This window comes from Pezoporus occidentalis, unplaced genomic scaffold (genome assembly GCF_034315485.1).
Source record: "Pezoporus occidentalis ecotype Australia unplaced genomic scaffold, CSIRO_AGI_Poc_V1 ctg194, whole genome shotgun sequence".
NCBI classification, from domain to species: Eukaryota; Metazoa; Chordata; class Aves; order Psittaciformes; family Psittacidae; genus Pezoporus; species Pezoporus occidentalis.
In genome coordinates this window covers 1,670,329-1,696,922 of record NW_026913791.1, presented here as the reverse complement: position 1 = coordinate 1,696,922, position 26,594 = coordinate 1,670,329, and the positions used below count along the sequence as shown (strand labels likewise).

Sequence of the window (26,594 nt, the reverse complement as noted above, 5' to 3'; positions counted from 1 at the left end):
CATAAGAAGGGCCGGAGGAACACTATGGAGGCACATAGCTCCAGTGGGGACGTTACCTCTTCTGCTGCCAACCGTCAGCCAGGAGGGCTCCTCCTTCCCTGAGGAGCTGCACCTCCAACCAGCGCTGAGGGACAAGTGATGGCTTTGCCATCAGGTCACGGGGCGCAGCGGGGCTGGGCGGTGCTGGTGGTGGGGCAGGGAGCAGCAGAGAATCCCCATCCCTGCAGGCAGGCGCCTGGCAGTGGGGCAGCGCTGCCCGTCTGCTTGGGGCCCTCAGTGCGGCACGCGGCACTGTCAGCAGGCAGCCTGCTGTCTCCTAGACAGTGAAATATGGCCACAATTAGCCCGGATACAGTTCAATTATGATAAACAGCGTTTGCACCCTTTAAGCCGTGATTAAAAGGCCTCCTCCCGTTGATAGAGAGACCTAATTTCACATTATTATCGCTGTAGCTTGATTATAAAGCACTCCCTGGATTTACAGTTGGGAGATGGATGTGGAGGCTTCTTTATCATTTACACATCAGTAATGATGCAGCCTTCCCTCCACCACAACATCCATCCAGCGGCGGCAGGGAGAGGGGGGCCCTGCCTGCTCCCCCCCCTTCCCGGGGCACCCTCTCCCCGTGTCAGACGGGCCCCGCTGCCACATGCAAGTGGGCAAAGTCACCCTTACGGTAACAGCTTGATAAATGGGCGGGCGGTAATGAAATGGAGACATCAAGGCGTGGGGCGAGGAAGAAAGAGTGGTAATCGGAGCGAGTGGAGCTGTCCCGAAACGGAGGGGAGCGGGAAGAAGGATCGCCTCTGCGCCGTGTGCTGTCAAGGGAGAAATTACACATTTACTCTTGCTTTTTCTTAAGGAGACGGCCCTCATAGATCAAAACATGGATTTACAAGCCAATTTTCAACATGAAATATAGACACTAGGAATCAATTTAAGCCCGGCTTCTATTTTAGCAAACGGTGCCTGAGTTTAGTCCCAGGTAAATAACACCAGCCAGAGCCTTCCCCCTCCTGGCTGCTGCTACGGCCACCCCTTGCGCTGGTGGTCATGGAACTGCTGGATGGACCCCGGCATCCGCTTCGACCGTGGTCTGACTTAGCATGGGGCTGGTGCGCACGGGGCAGCACCAAAGGCTGGCTCTGGTGGGGACAGGGACAACCCCGAAGTGCAGAGAGAGCCCAGTGCCACACAGCCCCTGCATGAGGGCCAGGGGAAGGTGCGGACCAGGCTTGGCTGGTGGAGGGCAGCTCCAGCATCACTTTCTGTCCCCATCCCAGTGCAGGGACAGCCCCTTTGCTGGCCATTGCACCTGAGGGACAGGGGTGCTGGAACAGGAGACTGGCACTAGGCTTGCAGGGAGGCAGCCACTGGCCAAGAGATAGAGACTGTCATGGGCTTGTCTTGCAGGAATGCTGCCTTCTGAATCTACCAGCTCCCCATGGGCTGTGGGGCAAGCACCAGCCTGGAGAAGCCAGGGATGTACCCACTTGCAGCCTGGGCAATGCCAAGCCTCCAGGTCTTGGGCATGCATCCATCCCAGTGCAGCATGGGGCAATACTGGGATGCAGGTGACCAATGCTGGGGAGCTGGGGACCCCGCACTCACCCCACAGCACTGCAGGGCACTCGGGACAGAGTGCCTGGACTGGTGTGGACACAGGGGCTGTGCCTGGAGCTGCACGGCCCCAGCATTGGAACTGGGAGCTTGATCCAACAGGTCCTGGTCTGATCGTGGCTTTAACCCAGTACCTCTGTGCTCTCTCTCTGCAGATGACTGTAAGAACATCGCCAACATCATGAAGACACTGGCCCATAGAGGCTTCATCTTCAAGCAGACCTCCAAACCCTTTTGATCCCCAAGGCAAGCCAGGCAAGGGCTGCATGCGCCCGGCGCCGGCGAGGCGGGGAGGACGGGCTCCAGCATTAAAAACAAAACGGCAACCGAGGCCAGAGGAACCGACACAAAAAATCTCAATTTCAGCTGTTAACTCCAGTAGAGGTTGTATATATGGGAAGGCAAATCTGTGTAGACCTGATGTGACTCCCTCTCTGGGCTGCTCCGGACATTATGCCATGCTAGCGGACAGCCGCGTAGGGCGCTTGCACCACATTTTAGACTCGTAGTTCTTTTTCTTTGGCTCCCAATTTCCGTCCCTCCCTCCATATCCCACCCCATCCTCCCTCTCCCACCCCGTAGCCAGAGCATCCCCCCCCCCCTCCATCTCCTCCCTCCCCGGCATGGGCCGTCCCCACCTTCCCTTCTTCTTTCTTTTCTCTGGTTTTATGTTTCCAGGCCTCGATGGCTGCTGCAGCGATGCCTGCGCCCGGGCAGCGCTCACGGAGGCTCAGCAGTGTCGAGACGGCCCCTCGCCCTCCCTGCCAGCCCCCCCGCCTCTCCCCCGAGCGCCTCTCCCCCCTTTTTGAGTCAACACTAACCCCTCTCTGACTCCTGTATGTGACAAACGCGATCCGTCTCTTTATGTTCAAGGTGAAGTGCCTGTATTCTCCGCTGCAGAGCCCCTTGGCAGCCCCACCGTGGGCTGCGGGGCCCCGGAGGGCTCCCTTCAGTGGGGCAGGGGCCCAGCGGGCGGGCGGCAAGAGGGAGGTGACAGCATCCACGCGGAGCCCCGTCCCCGTCCCGCCTGCTGGTGCCTCTTGCAGGGCTGAGTGGGATGCCCGAGCCCTGCCCCGGCCCCGCCGACCGATCCCAGCTCCACCGGGGACGGGCCCGCCACAGCACCGCGTCGGTCGCCGGCGGTGGACGTGCCAGCGAGCGCTGGCCCCCGGCCCACAGGTACCCGAGCAGGGGAGCTGCAAATTGCCCCGTGCCCCCGGTCTCGCTCCCCTCCGACCCCCTCCGGCCTCCCTCCGACCCCGAGCTGCGGCTCGGGCCCCCCCCACCCCCGTCCCCGCGGACGCTCAGCAGCAGCTGGCTTGTTGCCTGAGAGTTGCCGAGCACATCCCCTCCGGCTGGGTGGGCTCCCGGCCGGCCAGGGCGGTTGGGGGGCAGCCATGGGGCAGGCTGAGGGCACATGTGTCGTGTCCCGTACCCCCCCCCCCAGAAAAGTGTCACCTATCACCCAGCCCCAGGGCCCTGCTGAATGGAGCCCTCGTCCGGGTGCTGACCTAGCAGGGAGGCTGCAGCCCCGGGCCCGTGCGTGCATGGCCTGGAGCGAAGCCGGTGACGGCAGCCAGAAGGGCAATACAGGCACTGAACTTGGCGGTACATGACTGCATGGTGTGTGGTGTTCCAGTTAAACCAACCGATAATGCAAACCCAGCATTTTCATTGTCTAGTTATTCCAATCCTTGCTGTAAATGTGCCACATGAATAAAGTTTGGGGGTAAAGGAGCCCGGGCTCTGCCCATCCATGTGCGAGTGTGTACAGGGGGAGCGGATGCAGAGGTGTGTGTTGCCTGGGTGCCCCATGGATGGGGCTGTCCTTTCTGGGATACAGCACCCCAGTATGTCCATGCTCCCTACCAAGACAAGCTTTTTGGCTGTGAATGGGAGGTCCGGGTTCCCTGGTACTGGGAACACTTCCCAGCAGCTTCTCCCACCACCTTATGTTTGCTTGTACCCCAGGACAGCCACCAAGGATGCAACCAGCCTGTCCCAACAAGGCTGCACCAATGGGTGCCACCACCACGTCCCACTGGCATCTGTCACCTCACCTTGCAACCTGGCACACTGTGCCCACATAGCTGCTATCACAGAGCATCCCTGCTACAGGCAGCATGGCTCTGCCATGCAAGCAGCAGCTCCACGATGCACAGGAGCCATACGCGGGCCGTGCAGGAACCACCATCGCATCCACGTGCCCAAGGGACCTGCCTGGTGCTGCGGTGCGACAGGGACTCAGCTGTCCAGCTGGCATGGAACGGGGAGATCCCAGAGGGAAGGGGCAGCCCCATCCCACTCGCTCCAGCAAAGGTCACAGGGGTTTTAATGGCTCCCTCTGAGCAGCCCCTGATCAGCTTTATTGACCCATTTTCGATGGAGTCGTCTAATTAGTTTTCTATGAAAACTAAGAACTTGGCCTTTGCCCTTTCCTCCTGCAGGCGAGAATGTGACTCAGAGGACGTTGTCACAGCGGATCGATCACCAGTTACACTTGAAAGGCAGGTGGAGGGGACGTGGGGTGGGCAGCAGTAGTGGGGCTCACAGCAGGGCCATGGTGCCCACAGTGGGGATTGCACAAACCCAGGCTCCCATTGCTGACTTCAGCAACCCTGCAGCCCCTCCAAAGCCCTGCAAACCATGGGGTGCAGGGACCTCACTGCAGACTGAAGCCAGAGGTGTCTGCCTGCCTTGGGCAGGGCAGCAGGAGGAGCTGGGCCTGATGGTGAATGCCAGGGACAACATGGCTGGGGCCTCTGGGACGGGGCTTTGGGATGGTCACCTTCTTGGCACAGGGTCTGGGAGGGAGCAGGAGAAAGGGGCTGAGCTCTGAGGCAACCCAGTGGCCCCAGGACCCTGACTGAGCAAGCTAGGATGCAACAAGCCATTAGGAGCATAGCCTCGAGAGAGGGGCAGAGCAGCTCTGCACTACAGCCAGCCATGCAACGGATGCTCAGCATGTGACAGGGCAGAGCCTGGAACTGCTGCTCCACCATCCAGACCTGCAGTGAAGTGGCCCAGGAGCAAAGTAGGAGGCTGACAGAGAACCACAGCCCCTCAAAAAAACCACCTCTTTTCTGGGCAGCACACACCAATACACAGGAGTGAGACTGATGGGCTGTGGCAATCCTTATCCTTCACAGTCAAGGTGTGGGCTGAATCCAGCCATAGGAAAAATGGGACCGTTTACACCAAACAGGGAACATTCCCTCAGCCCTAGCACTGCATTGCAGGGAGCCTCTCTGCAAGGCACTGCACAGGCTCTAAAGACCATGCAGTGGTCTGTAAGCACTCCAAGGTGGACTCTGCGTGCAGGGTGCTCCAGGCATGCCAGAGCCACCAGGTACCCCATGTGCTGGGTGCTGTATGGTCACACCAAGCCGGAGCCCTGAGGCTGGGATCCACTTTGCACAACACACCACAGGCAGTGGCAGAGGCTGGTGGCTGCGATCATGTCCCTGCAGATACCCCCTGTCCCCAAAGGCCAGCAAGCACCCAGGGGCTGGACAAGGCAGCAACGGACATGCTCTCCAAACTGATCAAGCCCAGCGCTCATCGTGGGAGGCCCCGCTGCCTCCACCACCAGCAGGAAGGCAGCCCCCAGTTCCCGCTGGGCACCGGGCGGACGGCAAACAGAGCATGGAATTTGCACGGCTAAAAGTTAAATACAACACACACACGGATTTTGTCAGAGGCCCTGGCACGGCTGCCTTCGCGGGATCCGATTAACGGGGAAATAAAAGGGCCAGAGAACCCACGCAGCAGTGTGAGCAGATGCCCTATAAAAACCAAATCCGTGGTAATCAAGGGGACCAAAAGGTACATTTAAAAAAACAAAAAACCCACCCTGGAAACAAAGGAGCTGGGCTTTGTGGCTTCCCTGGGAGGGCTGTGGAATTAATGGGGAAGAGCACATGTGTTTGATAATCTTTATATGGCAAAAGACCCATCTTTCAAATATGTCACAAATTCATATTAATCACCTTCCTATTGCCTTCTGTGGCGCAGCTATTCCAGTTGCCTTGGGCAAAATTGGGAACTGTCTGGTTAAAAAAAATGTTTTACATTATAATTTACAAGAGCTTACAAGTCTAGTTTCTTTTAATGGAAAGAACGATTAAAAAAAAAAGGAGAGGTCTATATATACACCCTGGTATATATACACTATATATATTAAAATATATATATAAAAGACAGATATTGTAACTCCATCTGGAAAGAGAGAATGTTTGATCTTAACAATGTAACTTCTAGCTTTCAAACAGGCTCAGAAAACAAGAAGTCAGCAGGAGTTCAGATAAAGGAAGCTTAAAAGTCAAATAATTCTGACTCTGAACCCGAGACTTCTTAGACTCAAGGTCCTTTCCTTTACCCATTAATGGGCTGACTTGTGAGCTCAGGAACAAAGTGCTGCAATGTGAGGATTTCTGAGAGTCACTCATTACAGATCACTGAGTGGAGTCTGAGTTGCGGAAATCAAAGGATCCAATCTGGAGTAACTGGCTGAACTTCTGCTTGGAACTAATTTGTTCTGAGTTCGGCTCACCTTTCACCTCCCAAAGGCCCCGAGTAAAGCCCCTACCAGGGTCAGCGGCAGACGGCACTGGGGGGATCCCAGCTCGGCTTTAATGGTCAGCAACGGGAGCGCAGTGCCTCGGGGAGGGTGGACAGGCAGCCAGGGCAGCCGGGATGCAGTGGACACGGTGAGGTAGACCGGTAACCAGCTTCCCATTGCCCCGCAGGGTCTCACTGCCAGGACCACCCCTAACTCCCTTCTGAGATGCCTCCATCCCCACTGCTGGACAAGGGGGATGGAGGCAGCCAGATGTTGCCACAAACAGTATCTCAACACCCCATTGTGCCTTTGCCCATCTGTTCCAATTCCTAGGAAGGAATCCAGGCATGCCAGGCAGGGCTCAGGAGTCAGGACTCCTTAGTCCTATTCCCGGCTTTGCCACTCACTCCCTCCAACATCTGGAGCAAGATACTTCTCTCTAGGGAAGCAAATCTGGCTTCAGGGGAGCAGCTGGTTTGGAGGCTAAACTAATCCATGCTTAATCCAACATGTGGAGTGCCACGGATGGGCAGTGCTAGACAGCACAAAGGGCTTCTCCAACCCAGAGGAATTTGAAGCAGGGAGATTAAATGATTCCCCCAAGTGCCCCCAGCAGCTCAGTGGCAAAGCAACACGCTTGAACTGGGGAGCTCAAGGCTGGCGTGGCAGGGTTAAACCTGGTGAGAGGAAGGGCAAGGTGTCACCTACCTCATGCAGGGATAACCCCAAACCCAGGACACACATCCACACACCTCACCAGCCAGCACCTACCCCAGCTCTTCTCAAAGCTGACCCCAAGCCATTTACCTTCCAGAGACCAATTTTAGCCGTGATGCTAAGTGAGAGGCACTGGGAAGGCTCCTGCTGGATGTGGGCAGGGCAGGGAGCATCGTCAACACATGGCCTCCACTCAGGTCAGCCCATCCTTGGAAAAGCTGGTTGTGGGTCACAGGCTGCTTGTCTCTCTCACTGCCACATTGGCTGGGTTCAGGGCAAGCACAGTGCCAGGCCCTGCTTGACTCTCCAAACATACCTGAGCCAGGCAGAACATGGTACAGCGGCCCCATTCCACTTCTCTCCAAGACACCCCTCCAGCTGGGATGTAATTTTTCCCCCCCTCAAAAGGTAGCATAAAATGGTCACAGTGTGAATGTGCTTGACCTTTTGTCTTGGACTAATCTAATTGTGTCGTCTTTGTGTAATCAGCCGGTAAAGGTCAGTGCTGTATTTAACATGGGGGCCCTTTAGGTACTGAATTTGCCTTGCAGTGAATTAACTTGATTATATTTCTTTCAAATATGTCAGAGACCAGGTCAGTTTAACCCTCTCTGTGCTGCCTGGGCCCACCCCTTTGTTTCCAATTCCAGAAGGTGGCACTGAGAATCAATGTGGTCAAAAACACACGTGGGCTCCCTCCTCCTGCAGCCATGGCCACCACCACCACCTCTTCCAGCTTCCCAACAAGCAACGTCTCAAGGGAGAGCAAGTGTGCTGTGAATCAGCCCGAAAAGTTTTCAACCCAGGACACTCGGGACCGCAGGAAGGGGTAAGATTTCAGACTGAAAGCAGTAAGGGGGAGAAAAAAATTCAGAAGACTCCTTTGCAAACATGAACCTGTCTCAGTGGAACGCTTCCTTATGACTCCATATTGTCACAATCAAACAGGACATTACTCAAGTCCAGACTAAGGTGTCACCTCTGCCGATTAGGTGTTCTCAATATCCTGCAATACATTATACAGTTTAGAAAGTAAAGGTCTGTGCCACTACCAGGGGCAGTATATCTGAGGCGTCGGGGATGCCACTGTGTGAAGACGGGCAGCTTTTGTCAGGCAGTTCAGCTCAGCTGTGCCAGGGGACTGCACAGAGGGGAAAGCAACCTCAGCTGATCCCCGGCATACCCTTGGCCCTGAGGCAGTGGTGAGGGGTTGGGCAGCCTGCCCTCATGGAGGCAGGGAGGAGAGGCTGGTAATTCACATCCTGCAGAGGTACATGCACAGGACACTGTCACGGGGCTCGCAGTGGAAGAACCCCTAGGGTCTGGCTTTCCTTTCACAGCACTGGAAGCAGGGTATAAAAACACCCCTTTGCTCTTCAAACACCTCTCTCCTTCCCAAGCCTCCTGCTTCAGGCAGAACTACTGCTTGATGCCAGATACTTGGGCAAGTCATGGCTCATCATTTCAAGACTGCTTTCCCCACTCACTTCCCTCTGAGAAACCCTTATGGAGCTGTGTCTAGAAGGAAAATGCCTCAGGCCTGCAGCTGTAATGGAATCACTGCTGCTGCCCTAGGGCAAGCTCTCGTCACCCAAAGCCTTGCTGCTTTGGTCCACGGTGGCACCCACGTCAAGCCATCTGCCTGCATGCAGGATGTAGAAAGCCCTGCCAACCCCACCTGTAGCACCAAGAACACTGTCCAGCACAGGAGACGAGCCCAGAGAGCAGCACTGGGACTTGGGGTAAACAGGCGTGCTGTGCTCCCTTGGACGCGCATGCCTGGAGGGAGAGCAGGGCAGCATCCCCAGCGCTTGTCAGGGCATCTGCGTCGGAGACCTGAGTGCTCCCTGTTCTGCCCCCACAACCTTCCTTCTCACCGAGTTGGGGGTCAGGGGTGCTCCTACTACATCAATGATCTGGTCCTTGGTATCTCCCTTGACCTCCTCGATGCCGAGCCCCGCCTGGCCATCTGGATGGGCGCCTTCTGCAGTGAGGGGGCCAATACTACCAGCTTTGGCCAGGGCCTCATAGCGGTGCCGTAACATCTGCAGCTCATATTCGCAGTTGGCAAAGGCTTGCTTCAGCTCATACAGCAGCACCAGGTCGCTCCGCAGCTCGTTGAACATCTGCACAATCTCCTCTGTGGGCATCGGGTTGAGATCTAGGGAGAAAAAAAAAGGGTTCTGTTAAACACCCAGACCTGCAACCCTACAACAGAATATCCCTAGAAGGGTCCTGGCTGCCCATTCACTCCCACATGGATTCTAAGGCACAGCAGGGCTGGAGCACCAGGAAGCCCTCAGGATACACGTGTTTTCTAAGGCAGGAGTGGGGAGTCAGGAACCCCTCCTTACCCTCATAGAAAGTGAGCTGTAAGAAGCACTCAGATCCTTCCCCAAGGCTTCCCTAGCAAGCAAAGATGGTAACTCCTTTAGTTTTAAAGCAGAAAGGGAAAACCACCCTGGTTGAGCCACTTTCACCAGCCACAGGAGGCCTTCAGAACTGCAGTGTCTCCGAGACAACATATCAAGCCATAAACCAGTTGGCCCAAAAAATTAACAAGAGTTAACAGAGTCAGTGCTGCGAGCAGGCTCAGGAATCTCTTTTAAATTACCAATAAGGTCATGGTTTGGGGTTTTTTCCTTCTTTTTTTTCCTTTTCTGTGTTTAAAAATCCCCCCCTAGCCACAGTGTGGGGAAAAGGTGTCCAGTCAAGGGGCACTGCATGCTGGGACCTGTGGTACCTGCAAACTGTACCCACTGCATGAAGGGCAGCAGCTAGCCATGGGCTGCACTTCTTTCCCTCTAGCTACGAGTGGGTATTGTACCTGTTAAGTGAACCCTTCTTTCTGCTGCTAAGACACTGGAGTTCAAGAGCGAGGGCTGTGTGTTTACTCGCCCTTCGGCGGAGATGCTCCAGATTTTCACACAGCATGCAAACTATAAAGGGGGGATGAACAGTCCCAGATGCATTTTGGACTTGCCACCGTGAGCAGTAAATTAAGAGGAAACGAAGCTTGAAAGCAAGACAGGGCAGCCCTGAACAATGTGTGTGCCGCGGTCACTAACACACTTAGAAGTACCTCTCCCTGCAAGGCTGAGATTTGCCTTCTAATACTGTGCTGCCTCTCTTGATGGTTAAAAAGGCCCAAACAAGAGAGAAACAAAGGCTCTTTTAAAACATTTTTCTACTGGGAGGAAAAAAAATAAAAAACCCTGTGCATCTTGTTCTGGCTTTTACCCTCTCTTTCCTTTTTTTTTAGACACATAAAATATTTTAAAAACCATTCACATACTGTTATTCAAGAAACTGGCTGTATTACTAGGGGAAAAAATAGCCCATCTCGAGAACAAAGGCTAGCTCTGTGTGTCTCTTTCTCTCTCGCGTGCCCCCTTTACTCACCTACTCCGAGTTCCATCAGCATCTGCTCCAGGGCTTTAATCTTCTTCTGTCCCACCGAGCTTGGCAGTTTCATCTGGAACACAAAGGTAACAGAGCCACACAGCTCAGAGATAGCCCTCACTCACAGCCGTCTAGTTCAAAAGGCAAGAGAGCTTTTCTTTTTATAGTGCAGGGGGAACAAAAAAAGAAAGGGAGAGAAAGGAAAATCAAGTGGTAAGAGAGGGAGACAGGGGCTGAAAGTTTTCAGACTAGGTCCGAGGGCAGGTATTGAAAAGCCCGGTCGTGAGGGCTTTTATTTTCCCTCTCGTGTGTGTGCAAGACACGCTGTTTTACAGTTTCCATGTGTCACTGAATTAACAACAAAAGTTCTTCTTGGCTTCAAACCCTCTCCCGCGGTGCCCAGCCCATCAAAGGGCTCATTTACACAGCGGCTAATGTGCAATGCTGCCCTACTTTATTCGCTTTAGCCGGCCTGATTAGACTCATGCGCTAACAGACTCACTTCTCCTTTTACCTGCTGAGCCCCAGACCTGTGGGATTCATTTACAGAGCAGGCTTTGTAACAAAGGGGAGAGACAGAGAGAGCACAGTTACTTGACTGGCGGAAGTGTGAACACACATTTACATCGGAGCTAAGGGGCTAGGTGAGAGAGGAAGCATCAGATGTGAGCTATGAAAGGGAAATCGGAGCTGGCCAGGAGAGGAAGAATGCGTACACTTAGCAGGGTCCTTCCTCTGCATTCATTTGGGCTCTAGCAGGAGTCCTAGCTGCTCAGACCAAGCATTTATTAGATGACAAGCAGCACAAACGCAGCTGGCACAATGTACCGGGGAGAACAGGTTTCCAAGCCCTGTGGGTAGATCCAAGAACGAATGAAAGCGCTTTCCTTCCTCAGCAATGCCAGAAGACAGTCCAGGAAAGAAATGATTCTCAACACCACAGTGTCAAACACCTTACTGCACACAGCTGTGGACTGTCCCTTCATATCCAGCCCTGGGAAGGTGAACTTACACCTCCACCCAAGGATCACCACCACCAGCCCAAGCTGCCTGGCAAGTCAGTGAACAGCCAAGAGGTAAGAGCATCCTGCAGCCATCCTGCACGCCACTTACTGAGCAATGGCCCCATTCTTGGCCAAACCAACCACGAGCCTGCAACACTTGGCCTGGAATGACCTGAAGGAGAGCCATTCTTTACTGCACCTTAAAACTGGCCTCAGAGGTGAGCTCACTGGAGGGTACCATGGTCACCTTAGTTCCCTTAAGCCACAGATTGGAACTCCCAAAAACAGACAGCCCAATGTCAGCCTCCCAAATTAGGCCCATCTTTTCCATGGTGTTCACTGCCCCAACACAAAAACAACAACAGGAGACACCATCTGGAACTTTTTAATCCCTTGAAGGCAGGAGCACATACCCAAATGGCAAAAGCACTAACCTGAACTCAGCTGTGGTTGATGTCCCATAAGTAGCTCCACAACCCCAGGGCAGCACCTGCCGGGAAAATCTGCCTTTTCCACCACATCGTTTCAGCCAAGAAACCAGAGTATGGACGCCACAGAGCAGCCCAGGGGAACGAGCATTTCACAGTACACAGTAAGTAACCCCTAGTCCTTTTGCTAGATATTAGCACCACAGTTAAGACCCTGCAAAGGATGGAGAGGACTATCAGAGGAGGATTTCTAAGAAATCAACCTGATCCAGAGGATGCAAAAAGGGAAACAGGAAAACCTTCCCTCATGCAAATAGCACAGGTAAGGACTGAAGGATACCTCTGTCCTTTCTTAAACCCTGAGGGTCTCTAGCTTACAGCTGGGGTTTCCACATAGCAATGAACTTCATACTTTAGAAACTGAATCTTTACAGTTGACCACAAAAGTATTGTCTTAGCAGAAGAAAGGCTGCCAAAGGTATCAGATACTTGGATTTCAGTCAAGTCTTTGGTACAGAATGTTAACGTGAGCAGAACCTTACTAAAGTAGGTTTTCTGAGAAGCTCTATGGCACAGGCTCTATAGAGGCTCTGCTGAAAAGCAGCAGGACAAGGTAGAGCCCTAACACAAGGCACTGGGACAGGAAATGGTCCTGGTTACTTCCTGGGTGCCTTGCTGCATCTAGCAGCAGGATGCCAAGGAAGAAAAGGTCAGTCAGCACAGCTTAGCAGGAGACAGAATGGTTAGCCTGGAGCATTAGGAAGACATTCCTGAGAGCAACAAGCCTTGGTCCAAAGAACTGTTCTGCCCCACATGGAATCACACAGAACATTTAATACAGGCAAGGTACCCAGCTCTGCTGCAGCTGGGTGATGTATGAGCTGTCCTAGTCAGATTGTGCTAGCTTTAACTGGCAAAAACATGCTGGATCTCAAGCCAGCTTCAGGAGCTATGTACAGGAAATAGGAAAAGGTCATGTTTGACTAGGCTAGGTGGACAGACAGGAGGTCTTGTGGTCTCTTTCATCTGTTGGTTAGAGGAAAAGCATAAGCTCAAAGAACTACTGGCAACACAAATGATTAACCTGGCAAAGCCTTCAGCTGTGATGTTGTGTATGTCCTGCTCACTTCCCATAGGAGTTTGGTCAATGAACACCGAGCCAAGGTCTCCACTGACACTGCTGAAGATTAGAAGATGGAATAGGGAGAGGCAGGACAAATTAATTTAACTTCAAAGAAAGGAACACAAGAGATGCTCAGGAGTGGGGCTGTGAGTTTAGTTTTAAAACACATCAATTAAGCTTCCTTTTAATTCAGGCAGGATGATCTGGCCTGCAAACAGGAAGGCTTCATTGGTTTCTCAAAGCAAGAGTATATTTTAATATTACCATCATTAAGAAAATGTTATGATTTATGTGGCTGCTGTCAGACTAATATCTTTAGAATTTAGCTGGCTAAGCCAATTCATCTCTAAGACTGATGAAGGCTGATTGCTCTCTATGCAAAATGTATTAAAACTAAATGAGCAGTCTATTACTCAAATGCTGCTGATAATATGTTAGCCAGGGTCCGTTAGCCAGGCTGCCTTGTTGCAGGAGAGAAGCCTTCACACCCTGTACAGCTCTGCAAAGCTTACCTCTGCAAGCCCTTCTTTGTTTTGGTTTTATAAGTAAACGTCCAGAGATGTACCAGAGTGCTGGAAGTGGTGTATCGCCTGCCCTCTTTCCCAAGGAATGTGGCAATCCACAGGGACCATCGGTCCCAGCCAACAGCATAGAGAACAGCTCTCTGGCTCAGGATGCTTGCCCTGCGGTACATAGTTTCTGCAGGCCATGTCTCTATGTTAATGAAAACACTACTCAAGGCAATCTTGTTGCTTACACCGCAGCACCCAAGATGTTCTTGTGTTGTCATGGATCAAGTCCTCTGCAGGGGCTAAGGAAAATTATGTTCCTGGGAGAACTCCAGTGAGCAACCACAGTTTCCGAGGTGAATGGCATTTGCCCTTTTCTTTCCTTCCTTATACTAGACTATTATTGTTATTTATTATCTTTAAAGTCCCCATATAATAATAATACCTGGGAAACAGATTGCTCCCGTCAGAAAACTGATTAGCCAGGATTTCTGAGGTTACTATATTTTGGATGCTCTTCTCCTTTGACAGCCTCTCCCTACAGCCACTTTGCCACACCAGCCTGCGCTTATAATTACACCAACGTCGCTTTTGATTTAAGGACTGTAATCCTTTGTCCTTGCTATAAACAATCTGCATTAAACACATGAACTGTGAGTACCAAGAGAAAAATAAATACAGAGCTACAGAAAATTGTGCGAATCAACACCACAAAGCCCCAGTTACCAAAGCCTGCCTATGGAGAGAGGAGCCTTGCCTGGTCCTGAGATACACAGCTTCTGCTGGCACGCACTTGGCCTGAGAGGGATGGAGTACACCAGCACTGACCCAGCCTGCTGTCCTCTGGAGGAGGAGGATATTGCTCAGGAATTGGGTTATGAAGCTTAGAGAGATGAACAGAGCATCCACCACACTGTCACAGCAGAGGCTGAGAGACTGGGAGGTGAACCTGAGCAGTTTGATTTCCATAGAGGGTCTAACTGCAAAGTATCCTTGAGGTTTTGAATGATACAGGATTTTTATTTAATGTTTGAGACATTCCCCCAACAAAACCTTGCTAATTCATGCTAATGACTAGGAGACCTACTGCAAATGAGTTACTAATTGGCAATATTCATTACATGAACAAACATGATAAAAAATAACTGAAGACACAGCCTCCCCAACCAGACTGGGTTAATTTTTGTGTGCCATTCAGTTTTCATGACTTACACTAAGACTTTTAAGCATAGTTGTAAATGTATTTGAGTATACTTTGGAGGAGTAAAGAAGCCTAAGTAATAGCAGAGCTTGCAACACAGTCCCCTGTTGTGTCTTACAGCATCACCACCTGTCAGGTAGAGACTGTCATGGGGATGTGCACTAGGAATGGAATTGGTCTGCAGGATCTACAGACAGGTTCAGCTTGGTCCCATGTGCGATTGTATCTATGTGGTCGTCTTGAATGTCCTGCTCTTAATTTACCACTTTCTTCATAAATGCTGTTTCTGGTTTTCATAAATTAAAACCAAAGCAAAACAAAATAAAACCATCCCACTTTTGTGCTGAAAGCTTTTGTGTGGTCTATCACCAAAATACAAGAGGTTTAAAATTAATCAGCAGTTATTTGGATATCTCACACACACCCTCCCGGATGCTGAATTTCATTTTAATTCTATTTTGAGATAATCTTTTCCTTAAACTCAGCCTTCCACAACCCTAAATAATATGACTGTCCTAAAACAACTAATCCTAAAAACTGCACACATCTGACCTGTGTCTGTACAGCTATAAACTGTGGTTTTATGCACGGGCATTGCTGTTCAGCATTATGATACAGCTCACTGACATTGAAAACCACCTTCCTCGTGAATTTCGGCAGAAAGAAAACTTTCTCATTAGGCACTTTCTTCATGGATATCTTTAGAGTACCGAATTGCTTAGTGGGTTTCCAGGAAGGAGTGCTAAAGTTTCAGATGAATAATGTTTCTTGCATTTTCTGTCTGAAGGTCAACCTTTCCCCAGCTGCACGGCTCTGCTCTGCAGCAGCGGAGAGCTTCCACTCCTGCACAGTTTGAAGACTCGGAGAAAGAACCATATTAAGTACTTTAGTCTTAGAGCTCTGGAATTTAAAATACCCCAGCAGAAAATATTCCATTTCTGATATGAAAGTGCACATTTCTGGAAATCTGAAATGCTTAACAGCTCAGAACTAAAGTGCTACAGTAGAAGAAAGAAGAGAAATTGCAATGGATGTATGCAAAAGTTAGAAGTTTCAAACTGCATAGGTATGCTCTGTCTCAATGAACACAGATGCTTCTTCCTGCCCCACGCTTACAGCCACAGACCCCATGTCTTATATCAGTGCCTGCTGATCTGCCAGACTAAAGTTTAGGACATGTAAAAATAAAGAATCATACTGCTATGCCATCTGTGCTATGCTCTGTAACACATTAAACACAGTGATCACTCTGGGATGGCACATGACCATTCACTTGCTTCATCAATGAGGCTTAATGCTAAATAAACCAATCTTTCAAGAAGAATCCATTTCTACATTAAGTTATATAAATGGTTATTTCAGGGTTTATTTAGACTGAAGTTAGACATAGCTCACAAATTCCCAAATCAGTTGTGCAAAAATATAAATTCTGTACTTGAATCTTCCTAGTAAATTAAAACAGTTTTACTTGTTAGAGGAATATACCTAGTGAAAGCTTTCTCAAGGATGAGGGAAGCCAACAGATCCCAGAGAAGCACTGCACTGGAAGGCATAGGAGTAGCAGCTCACTGATCCTATAAACATTAATGCCTCGTTATGCATCTATAGCACTGATTCAAGGGATAAAACTAATACTTCCTGAAGAAGCCATCAGCATCAACAGCTCAGCCTGATGGGTTTTCACCAGCACAGGTAACAAGGTCTTCAAGGTTTTCATACTCTCCCACCCTTTTCCCCCAGGGAAGGATGTATAGATTGCTTTGACCCAGCACAAGTGGCCTAAATGAGAATGACTTGGAATCCACACAAATGACAGCTGATAACCTGGAAAGAGTCAGCTTTATCCCAGTTTGACACACAGGTTGACAAGGAACAGGACATTGGAGAAGATAAGAATTCACACCTTACCAGGACTGCCTGCCATTTAGAACATAGTCATCTTCTGGCAAGCAAAGTATTATCTGCCACTTATCAATCCCAACATTTCTCTGCCCTTAAATACATTTTGCTTTTAAATATAGTGCAAGCCTGTAAAACAAACGCAAAAGGACTATAGGAAATGTTTGTGTAGGGAAAAATAGTAAAATTCATGGTGCTGAACAAAGAACCACACTGGATATTTTTACTGGAGGGTGTTTTATGTTAAAAGCACATTACCAGTTGACACTGTAGTATTTTGCTTCAGGAGACTTGCAGATGCCGTATAGTCCTACCCCTGCCTCTTCCTACAGACACAGAAACCAAGCTGAGACCTATAGAGGTAGCTGCAGGAAATGGAAAGGGCTGCAGCCTCTGAACTGCATTTGACAAACAGGTCAAGAGCAGAAAAGAGTGTGCTGTGATTGCAGGGAAGGCCCTAAGATAGGCCACATGAGGGGGAACTTCAAGGACAGCTTCACATAGTACAAGAACATTATTTAAACTTCTAGATTGGACAGAAATCCAAAAATCTGTAGCACAACAGTCTAGAATTGATGTTGCTTTTCTCTTAAATAATTTAACTGAAACTACACTTACACAATTACAAAAATACACTGTGATTAATTACATTCCAATCATTATATTGGTTATGCTAATGAAAGAAAGAAGTAACATATTGGGTGCTCTGCCCAAGTTACATACAATGAAATTACCTAAGACCATCACAATGAGCACACAAAGGCAGTAAAAGCTTCTCAAATCAGTCCAGGACTGGTAGACAAAGGTACCTGTGGCCTTGTACTGCACAGACACTGGTACCTGATGGTTCAAAAGAAGCAGCAGCACAGAGTGTCCTTTCCAGAATTACAACTTTAAAAGACTTCATTACTGTATCCAGAGTGCTCTCTTTATACCCAAGAGCCTCATAAAGGCTTTGGTCCCGATGCAATCCCACACCAAAGAACTCCACAAAAAAAAAAACTTGATGCATGAATTTTCTTTCAGCAATTTAACATGAACTACCTTTCAGTTTAGCTAAGAATGAGAACAGCGGAAGAGAAGTGTTGGATTCACCTTCTCTAGTTCATTCAAGATTTTGTATCCTGTGCTGTTCTCTTTTAAAATAAATACTCCAATGTTTTAATCTTATTTCACTCTCTACAGTCAGGAGTTTGATTAGGAAATGCACCAGCACTCTCTTGGCCCTAATTAAAGGGCATGTTATACAACAAATAGATGGCAATGCCACAACATGAATTCGATCCAGCCTGCATCATTTGTTCATAACTTCTGTTCACAGAAATGAGACTACTACTTTCCTTCCACACCTCTGTCAGGCTCCCCATGGAAATTACTCTCTTCCACTCTCTTACAGAGTGCAAAACATACAACTTTGCTAATGAAAAATTGCTAGCAGAAGCAATGGGCACATCTCAGCCAACTAATCCATGGGATGTTCAGATCTGGAAACATAAACTTTCCTACCTAATAAGGGTGTGCTGATCTCCATCAGATTGATGCCAGGATGCCTTGGAGTGCAATCAATACAAAACAAATAAATAATTAATTGCTCCAAGTAATTAAGTTTATCAAATCCAAATAAAAATAACTGATATTTTATGGAGCTGCTTCCAAAGCTGAACCTCTGAAGGGACAGTATTGATCACAGGAGGACAGACAGATGTTTCACACGGTCAGAGCCGATGAGGTCTGGGTTTGCATTAATGACAGGGAAGGAACAGAGCCAACAGCCTCCAATGCAGAGTAAACAGTCAGCGTGCTTGGCCATTTAATTGTGGGTCAGATCAAATATGGAGAATAAACATGTCTAAACACATACATACAACCCCATCTTCCTCTAGAAATATCATTCACCTTGGTGCTGCAGTAAGCACTCAGTTCCCATTCCAAGAAAGAAAAACATAGAAGAGAACTCACATGCATTCCCCCAACAACCACAGTAAATTCTTACTCATAAATCAGTGCTAAAAAATGCTCAGCAGGCTAGTAAATATTTAAAAGCTGGTGAGTGTGAATATTTGAATCAATGGGTACTAAAGCTGTACTTGTAATTTTCCTTCCTCTACTTTTTTAATTGGACTGACTGGCAAACTGTCTACAAGATCCCAATTAGCTGATGGAATCAGGCTGCTGGCTTTTTTGAGGGGAGGTGGCCAGCTTGGAATGACAGAACTGGAGCATCCCTCAGTCCTTTCTGCAGACTGGGAGCTCTACAAACTCCTGTTCACCCTGGAGTTTTGTTTTGTTTCCAGATGAGACATCACTCAATCGATTCTCTTCCATTCTTTTGTTTCCAAATCCATGACAAGAGAGCAAGGACACAGACATACACCTCAACATGCAGGAGTGGAGACAAACATCCACCCTTTTCCATCCATCATCTTCTTAAAAGCACTGCTGCAGCAATCAACAGCTTTAACAGAATCATAACTTAAAATTTCCACATAAGACAGAGAGAAGATGAACAACTTAAAATACATGGATGTTAAGTATGCCAAAGCCAACACAATGAAGTCAAAGACAAAGGTTAAACTTAAAAGAAAGCTGAACATAGCAAGGTACAGAAACACTGTGGTGAATTCAAAACAAACTCAGTTCTGCTCTACAAAAGCAACACCATGCCTAGATCACAAACATGTGGTTATTGTTGGTTTGTCTGGGTCCTGGAAAAGATTCAAGTTCAACAGCTCCCATTTTCCTTTCCTTCAGGCAGATGCTCAGCAAAGCTTTCCTTCCTCATAGCTCTCTGCTTTCCCTTTAGTTTCTTCCTCTCCTTTCCCTGTACAAATTCCCTACCCATCTCTCATTTCCTCTGGCTTTTTGGCTGTGTGCCCTCCCAGCTGAGCAGATCCGGTATAACAGGAAGTTTTCCAGAAGTAATGTTTAGGATTAACAATACATTTCTGCTGTTACTTTCATAAGTTTTACTAACAGCAAAGGCAAAGGTCTAAAATTCCTTTTGAAGAAACTCATGAAAGGCTTACCCCCTTCCTAAACATCTACTACTGTCTCCTGCTCTCCGTAGCACCAAGACAATGCACTGTCTTGAATTAAGACAGAGCTTTCCATAATGCCCAGCTTCTTACTGCCTTAAAGAAACTTGCAGTCTGTGCTGTCAGGAGGCAGAGGGGAAATCCCATGCAGAGCAAGGGCACAGGGGCTGTGGCCTTCTTTGGCTGTGGCCACAGTCCCATGGAGAACAATGGGAGACTGAAACCATTGTGATAGAAGGCAGCTTGTCAAACTGAACTCACTGGAGATTACTCTTCAGCATCTGCTGAAGGAGAAACTTTCAGTTATGGAGAATAATAGCCCTAAATGGCCATTAATCCTGGAGGGCGGAGGGAAAGATCTTCAAATTCAGACTATGCATAAGATTTTGTAAGCTTTAACAACAGGGAGAATTTGAAAAGCCTGTGCTATTGTCATAAAAACTACTAGGAACAAATCAAGTTGAATACAGAATGCAGTTGAATACAGTCCTTTTCTTCAAGGACTCATTTCTACAAATTAATTTTAACTCAAGTTTTCAGCCTAATTGTAAATCCTTCAGGGGAAAAAATCTCTAATCAAAGAGTTAAGTGCTATTATCCTGGGGATAATATGGTACATTTTTCACACATGACAAGAGGTTGAGTCCCTGATCTCGGTGCAAAATCCAACTTTGCCTAACTAAGAAGGCGTAAAGCACAGTAGTAAAGTACAAAATAAAAGAGGACAATAGAAGGGTGAGGACCCTTTAGGTCCTCAGGCAAAAGAACTTACTGCAGGGTGTCACAAGCCTTTAGAAATCATTTTCCAATGTGCTCAGGGCAAAACATGCTAGATGTTGCCAGAGTACAAGTTTCCAGAACAGTATTCCAATCCCTTGCTTAGTCCTAATCAGCTCCTGCCCTTATCAATTCCATACCACTGGTGTGTAGAGGGTTTGACATATAAATCCACCAGCAAAATAATTTGGATTAGCATGGATTGCCAGCTGTACCACTTAGCACTTCAGCACCTCTTACCAATTCAAAAGGCCCATACTGACCTCATATGACTAATTCCCCACCCCCCCCACCCCCCCACCCCCCATCACCCACATGTGAAGAAAGTGAGTCTATTAGCTCCTGTTTTAAGAACAGGGAAGACTTGAATAAGGAAGCCAGGTGACTGGCTAAAAGCAATAAATGAATTCATTTGCTGGGCTGGAGGCAGGTTTCACATTTCCAAGCAACAAAGTGTTGTTTTTTTTCACCTGGATCAGTGATTTGCAATCTTTTTCAATTCGCAAAACACTGGTACTTCTAATAACAGCATTTATATCCTTAAAAATTTCAAGCAGAGCATAGAAAGTTGCTCTAGGTTATCCCAGGAGTTTAGGTACCACAGCCTGAAAGTTGCTGAATCAGGATGCCATGCCTCAGCTTATCACTGCATTTTGCGGGCATTGAAGAGAACAGGGAGTAGCATGCAACACCCATTTTCACAAATGGCTGGGATGTGAATTGCCCATTTGGCAAACGAAAAGGCTGCTGGCTCTGCCAGATGGTTCCATCACTGATAGGTTCTCTCACTGCTCTCAGCTTCTCTTCCAGAGGGGGTAAAAATACCAGAAAAGATCAACCACTACTTATCAGTTTTCAAAATCCCAAATCAATCTCTATAAATTATTCTATTTATCTTAGTGCAGGAGAATGTATTTGCCATGTCTCCATAAATCTCAACACATGCACTACAGTCTTTCATGTCACTTGCCTCTGACTTCCTCAAGGCTGTAGCCCTTCACTCAAACAGGTAGCCTGCAGATGGTGGCGCCTGTACACTAAGGGGGTCCCCCAGGAGGGACCTTGGCTGAGGCACATCTCTTCTAATGTACGCATGCACCCATAAGGTGAAGCAGCATGATCCCAAACACATTCCTAATAACAGCCCCAGGGCGTTCCCAGCAAGACCTGAAACTATTCTGACATCAAAAGTACACCCCATAAAACAGTCTTTAAAAGCGACCTAGAAAATTACTATGCCAACTGAGTGTGCTGGGCAAGGAACCTACTTCTCCACCTTTGCTACAATAAAGCAACTAAGGATTATTTTATTTGGCTAGGGAAATTAAAAAATAGTAAAAATAAACACCTGTCCTGGGCAAACAGGATTTGGTTATCAAAACCCCTCTAAAAACATCCAGCCAGCCAGGCAGGTTTAACATACTCAGTATCCCAAACCCGGTCGCTAAGAGACAGGCATCTACATTTATCTTACTGATGAAACAACAAGAAAGTTATTTCCCAGGGATATCTGTGCAGCAGAATGAGCAAAGGGGCTTTTTCCCGAAATATTTTCTGAAGATAATGGAAACAGGAAGCCAAAAATTGTGTTCATGTGTCTCCTTTTTTTCCAGACACAACCTGAACATCCAGTTCTTAAAAGCACCTCTCGCCTATTAAGACATGTGCTCTATGAGGCTTATTACATTTAGCTATGAGCTCTGCTGGACTAGACAGCTCCATTTGGGTCTGTCACATGTCTAACCACAGAGCAGGAACACCAGTAACAAACACCAGCAAGCTCAGGTGCCCCTTCAAGGCAATGAGCTGGCTTCAACACAGCCTGCATTCCAGGTTTCTGAGACTCCAAATTTATGGAATTCCTTTCTTATTTTAGAGGCAAGAACTTGACTTTCTATAGCTATAAAAGGAGAACAGATGAGGAGACAGACAGGCAAACTGAAAAACATTAACCAAGGTCCCAAGGGACCAGGAAAACAGCCTACCCTCTGGCTTCGTAGTGTGACACCTGCAGATTTGAAGTCAGGAAACTTGATGCCAGCAGTCTCAGGAACAGCCTGAAAGAGATGGAAACAGGATGTCTTGATGGAGGAAACACAAGATTTCATATAGACTATCTGAAGGGGAAACATTGTTTCCTATGACAGAGAAGCACCTGCCATGGCCACATGTCGGAGCTGAGGCAAGAGGAAAATCCCAAGCAATGGGATTCAGTGGGAAAATCCCAAGGAATTCACTGAGAAAAAATACTCCAAGGTATCTTTGGAAAGCTCAAGCATTTTTATTGGGCTGGTTTAAAGGCACTGCTCTACACAGACCTCAAACCCATCCCCACAAGCATAAACCGTAAATGCTACTAACTCATGCAGGACTGAACCCAGGACACATCCTTACCTAACTCAGGCCCATGTCACTGATCAAAACAGCTCAGGACTTCCCCAGATCATGCCTTTTGACTGAAAGTCCTCTAAGGTACGAGCTGAGAAACCTCTGATCTGTACAGACATGAGCCCACTAATGAGGATGTAAGGACTGCACCTCTCCAGGGAGGCCTGCAGTTCATACACCTTTTACCATTTGTCCACTCGTTAGACAGTTTTCTTTCTTCGCCACTAAACATTTATGCATAGCAGTACAAGGCAGCAAACTTCTAATGCTGCTGCCGCTAGACAGTAGAGCATTTAGTTGCATTTCAACAAAACAGAGAAAAACATAAACCAAATTCCTTAAAAATCTGTGCTGCTGAGCAAAGCACAAGGTGAACAAACTTCTAAATGATTAGAGCAGTCTGTCTGCAGGGGCCTGTCCACTGAATGGTGTGGGGTCCCCTGAATGGGTCAGCAATACTCATGATTCAATCTAAGAATACCCCCAGTCTTTGCAAAACGTATGTTCAATCACACTCTTCCAAAAGGAAGAGTCACCTCAAATCTCACAATTTCTTTGGAGACAGTGCTTGCCTTGCTGCTCCCACATTTCTCTGCAGAGAGGCTCTTTGTTCATTACAGACAGCACTGAGACAACCAGGGCTGCCCCAAGATCACAAGAGATGCTGAAGGACAGTGACTCAATTCCTCAAGTTCCCTGCCAATTACTCTCACATCTCTATCAGCTATCTCTGTGTCTTGGTCTTGAGGTGGCACTTTGCAAAGTGCTTTGCGTGGCCAGGCATTAAGGATCTTCTTCAGTTATCTGTGGTCAGTCCAATAAACAGAAGCTTCAGGAAGAGCCTCCTAGACACGACCAAGGTGGAAAAAGTATTCCATAACTACCAGTAGGGTTCATGAATTTGTAGGGATCACTTTGATCTTTGGTAGGATTGTAGCCTCCCTGCTTGGATTATTAGACGCAAAGGCAGCTGCAATCAAAAATCAATCCTTTCTGCTTCCTTTGGATGAAGGCTGGCTTTCAGACTCCCCGAACTCTGCCCCCCCAGCCTGTTGCTGAACACCCTGACACAAGCAGTGAGGGTAAATCAGCGTTGTTGGCTTAGCCAAGATGTCTCTGACTGCACTCAGCGCATAAGCAATTAAATGGGTTCCTTTGCCTTGCGTGCCTGTACATGCTGTAAACGCTTCAACCTCAATTGACTCTTTGGTAAATGATTTTCCTTTGTTGAAATGATGCTGATGCAGCTCCCGATTCAAATTCTTAGTTAAAATGCAATTTTTTTCCTAACATTTCCCAGCTATAGTTGGTAATTGACTCCTAATGGACTCTGTCATGGTTGAAATGATGCTAGTGCAACAACAGAAACTGCTTCTCTGCCCACCCTGGCGTTTCTATCCACTATATGCCTGCAGACAGGCACCAGCCAGCATTTAGGGCTGGACTCCCTCACCCTAGCATCCTCAGCATCTTTCCAGCCCCATTCTCCATCACCACCCTTTCTTCATTACCACCACCAATACGCTGCTTTCTTCAGAGGGGTATACACCAGCCACGGTTGAGCTTTACCTTATCAACCCTCAAGGGAATTCAATGCGCAAGGTGCTCAGTGATATTACATTAACTACACTTAGGGGCAGGGGGAACCAAAACAATGCTTTGAGGAAGTGGTGTCCATTAGGAACCCTTCATCAAACAATAACTGTCTCGTATTCTCTGCTTCCCTCCCCACTATGCACAGACCCTTTTGGAGGACAATGACACAAGTGCTCTCTGTTCACAGTATGGAGGGACAGGAATTCCCATGGACCCATTGGAAATATCTGAGATTTTTTAACAGCCCTTTTCTACTGAAGGGCTGAATTTGTTCAGTCCATACTGTCCTCTCTCCAGAAAAGGAAACTGAGGTTAACATCAATTGTGAATTAAAAGCTATGTTCTGGGCTCCTTAGACTTTAGGTCAGCTGAAGGAGAAATAAGAAGCAATAACTACCAAAATACAACAGTCCCAAAGCAGGGCTGCTCTGATCAAAGCTGAGGATCAGGAGAGAGGCATGTGGTGAGCTTGGGAGACACTGCTGAGACCCAGAAGTGGGAAAGGGAAACACGGACTACAAAAAGAACGCAGGTGAAAGACAATGGGTTGATGGGATAACCCTGCACAGCAGTACCAGAATACACTTGGGAGAAGGAGGGAGACAGATATTTCTCCCTGCCATGAGGCATGAATGGCTGGAAATATTTCATCCCATTTTTCAGAGAGGGAAGGGGAAACAGGATTTAAACCAGCATTTTTCAAATGGGAGAGAGACAAGAGTACACACCAGAGGACTCTGACAATGGCTGCCTTAGACCAATCTGCCTTCAAAAGACATAACAAAAAAAGCATCTGCCAGAAGGCAGCCAGCAGCTACTCCCCCTAAAAGAGCTGAGGGCTTGATCCCAGTAGGGCTGCTGAAGGAAAACGTTGCCCAGCCAAAGCATAAGCAGGGAAAAGGGGAAAAGAGGAAAAAAAAAAAAAGAAAAAGAAAAGAAAAAAAAAAGAAAAAAGGAGAAATGTTTACAGGCTTTTCTGTCTCCTTCTTCTGTGGCAGCTTCTTCTTGGGAGCCTTACGCTCGGCTCGCCTCTGCTCAGTGGTGGTGTCAGCAGCTGTGATGAGCTTCTGGAGGTCTTGAGTTCTCTTCTCCCTCTCTTTCTTCCTGGTTTCGATTTTGCGGAGCTCCTGGATGAGGTATTCTTCTTCTGCCACCTGCAGACCAGAGCACGTAAACGCAATCAGAGCAGCAGAGGAGGCCCAGCAAGGTAAGGGGGCCATCTACCGATAACAGCTCAGCTCTGGGCCAGCCTGGGAATTACAATGTTCCCCTGCCTAATGTCTTGGATTTGCAGAGCACATAATGCTCCATAGCCCTCCCCTGCGTCCATGGTAGTATCATGCTACAAACTGGCAGGTACTGTATGACAACATCCAGGATGTATACTTCAGCAGCATCCAGAAATGATTACTCTCATCTCCAGACAAAGAGACCAAGAGCACAGATAGAAGGGTAAAAATGCTCAAATACACTGTAGTTGCAAATGGATTGTTGTGAAAAGCTGGCTCCCCTTCCCAGACCTAGCATGTAGAACCTAGAGCAGCTATGCCTAATATCAGCACACCTATCAACATGGGAAGGACTTCAGAGTTGTCACACATACGCAGTTCTCATTAAGACAGACGTACTAACAGAAAGAGATGCTCTCCCCCAGCCTTTGAGGAACACACAGTTCCTTAACTTCTAATGGGACCATTACACGGCTTCAACAAACAGGAGAACTAAACATGTAGATTTACAACCTCTGATGCTTTCTGGTAAGATTTTTACTCTCAACGGAAGTAATCCTCCTCCCATGGGACTCAGGGATTCAAAAGGACATTGATCTGCAAACTTAATTCTATTCAGAGAACTAATAACAGTGTTACAGAGAAGATGCTGGCAGTTACCAGAGACCATAACCCTCATCCTCACCATAACCCTCTCCCCTGTATAGTCAGATCTCTCAGTTACTGTCTTTTTGCATCCCATAAAATTACGCAAACCCAACAACAAAGTTGTTCCTTTCTTGTCCATTCTTTCCCTTTCCCACACTACTTCATCTACCTACTGATTCAACTTAACATAAGTTTCTTGAGCAGTGATGCTCTCCTTCCCAAGTTACCTGCTCTGGTGTCCTATTGTACAGCCTTTCCAGTTGTTCTTTCCTTCGCCTCTCATGGCCAGCATCAAAGACTGGGATTTTCAGGTCTGTGCCTGGAGCCGCACGAATATTAGCCAGCTTGGCACAGATGTGATAGTATCGTTCCTTCAGGTCCTCCACTGATCTTTTCTGTGGAAGACATCACAGGACAATATTATGGAAGAACCAAGCAAAGCCTTGTGCAGTAGCC

At 48.1% G+C, this 26,594-nt stretch overlaps 2 protein-coding genes across 11 annotated transcripts in view; one reads left to right on the top strand and one right to left on the bottom strand.

Annotated features, from left to right (window-relative positions):
• The window catches only part of ERI3 (ERI1 exoribonuclease family member 3), a 131,513-nt gene extending 128,155 nt beyond the window's left edge, over positions 1-3,358 (top strand). For both annotated transcript variants that reach the window (XM_062617335.1, XM_062617328.1), the window contains exon 8: positions 1,777-3,358. In XM_062617335.1, the coding sequence (XP_062473319.1) occupies positions 1,777-1,859 (83 nt within the window). In that variant the 3' untranslated portion in view covers positions 1,860-3,358. The remainder of the gene's footprint in view (positions 1-1,776) is intronic.
• A 2,184-nt stretch (positions 3,359-5,542) lies between these two features.
• Positions 5,543-26,594, bottom strand: part of DMAP1 (DNA methyltransferase 1 associated protein 1) — a 36,806-nt gene continuing 15,754 nt past the window's right edge. For 8 of the 9 annotated variants that reach the window (XM_062617318.1, XM_062617323.1, XM_062617317.1 and 5 more), the window contains exons 6-10: positions 26,366-26,533; positions 25,230-25,415; positions 22,263-22,334; positions 10,302-10,374; positions 5,543-9,060 (exon numbers count right to left, since the gene is read on the bottom strand). In XM_062617318.1, coding sequence (XP_062473302.1) covers positions 8,714-9,060; positions 10,302-10,374; positions 22,263-22,334; positions 25,230-25,415; positions 26,366-26,533 — 846 coding nt within the window. In that variant the 3' untranslated portion in view covers positions 5,543-8,713. The remainder of the gene's footprint in view (positions 9,061-10,301; positions 10,375-22,262; positions 22,335-25,229; positions 25,416-26,365; positions 26,534-26,594) is intronic. The other variant, XM_062617326.1, reaches the window with a different exon arrangement.